The sequence below is a fragment of the Phytophthora parasitica genome (assembly GCF_000247585.1).
Source record: "Phytophthora parasitica INRA-310 unplaced genomic scaffold supercont2.22, whole genome shotgun sequence".
Lineage (NCBI taxonomy): Eukaryota > Oomycota > Peronosporomycetes > Peronosporales > Peronosporaceae > Phytophthora > Phytophthora nicotianae.
This window is the reverse complement of record NW_008649008.1, coordinates 627,994-629,367: the sequence shown is the minus strand read 5'-3', so window position 1 is coordinate 629,367 and position 1,374 is coordinate 627,994. Positions and strand designations below refer to the sequence as shown.

The following is a 1,374-nucleotide window of genomic DNA, read 5'->3' as shown; positions in this document are numbered from 1 at the left end:
CCCCGAATGGGGCCAAGTGAAGAAGCGATAGTCCAAACATCCCGAATTGAAAGTCGTAGAGCCGAATAATGATCCCGGGGTGAGGTTGAAATCGCACGGCAGCTGCATGGATAACGGATTCTACAAATACAGAAGGATCCTTACCTTGGTGTTCCGGAGCGGTGATCCCGTTGTGTACCGCTAGTTGAACTGCTGTCGGCGCAAATGCGTACTTTGACGTTCGTCGAGGTGCCTCGACGTCGGTCGAAGTCGGTAGTAGGCGGGGTGTTTTTGCTGTAGACACCACCTGAACAAATCGTGCCAGAAGATCAGGTTGATCGAGGAGTTGCTCCATGATTCTTGCGTCTAGTGAAGGCGAACGGTTGGTAGGTTTGCCCGAACTGTGAGAGCCGGGTGGTGCGGCTGGAGGAGACACGCCGGTAGTAGTGACGTGTACCGCTGGAGTCTGCCTAGCTGCGCGTTGCTCGAAGTCCGAAGTTTGGCGAGCTGGCATCACACGAGCTGGACTGGCGGGTTCTTCTTGGTCAAATAGGGAGATAATGCTGTTGGCATGGTCTGGCGGTAGAGAACCTTGAAAAGAACCCCCTGCCTGTGAAGTAGAACCCGCGGGTACTGGATCTACCTGAATCGGGTCTCGGCAAAATGAAGGCCCGATAGTCGCTCGAAGAGCTGCGGGAATGGGATGGTTACCATCTACTGCGAAGGCGTAGTCCACTGCATGCTGCAGGCGAAGTGTACAGTCTGTACCGGTACGTGGATCAATCCACTGGTGGGTTGAATTTCCGTTCGGTATGTCAGGTACGGGTACCAGTCCGTCCAAAATCGCCGGGATAGCATTGGAGGCGGGGGAGCCCGCACTGCCGTCCCGGATTCGATCAAGAATCGTGGTTTGCATATCGGTCAGTTCGTCGCGCGTCATGGTCGCGCGTCATGGCCGCATGTAGAGGTACACGAAGAAGTAGCAGGGCCACGACCGGCGCCACAGGTGTTAGTCGCGCTGGTTCAACGAGGACGACTCGATCTTCCAGTTGAAGACGTGCGAGGCGACCTTCCATTCCAACGACCTGCCCGTGCCAAAAGCCGGAGGCTGATTCGGTCCATGCTGCTTGACGCATGAGCTGGCGCACACGTGTACGGGTCGCCTCGATCTTCGTGACCGTTAACGTTCGCGCAATGTCGATGTCGATCTCTCACGTGACCGGGTCGTCCAGATCGAGCGAACGGACGGTCACCTTTTCAGCCGTTAGCGCTGAAACCTTCGCGTAAAACGGGTATTCCGCGAGACCTTCAACGTGCTCCGGTAGTAAGAACACGAATCCGTTGACTTGGAGCGTAGCACGGCGAACCATGTTTTAATCGTAAGACTGGTAGACT

General features: G+C 55.7%; 2 protein-coding genes across 2 annotated transcripts; both read right to left on the bottom strand.

Moving 5' to 3' along the window:
• Window positions 1-140: 140 nt before the first annotated feature.
• On the bottom strand, window positions 141-919 carry PPTG_10623 (hypothetical protein; the record flags this gene model as incomplete). The annotated part of the gene is made up of 2 exons (XM_008906007.1): window positions 141-286; window positions 361-919. The coding sequence occupies 2 exons, from the start codon at window positions 917-919 to the stop codon at window positions 141-143; spliced, it is 705 nt and encodes a 234-aa protein (XP_008904255.1).
• Window positions 920-988: 69 nt separating this feature from the next.
• PPTG_10622 (hypothetical protein) lies at window positions 989-1,349 on the bottom strand (the record flags this gene model as incomplete). Its single annotated transcript, XM_008906006.1, has 2 exons — window positions 989-1,118; window positions 1,195-1,349. The coding sequence occupies 2 exons, from the start codon at window positions 1,347-1,349 to the stop codon at window positions 989-991; spliced, it is 285 nt and encodes a 94-aa protein (XP_008904254.1).
• Between the last annotated feature and the right edge of the window lie 25 nt (window positions 1,350-1,374).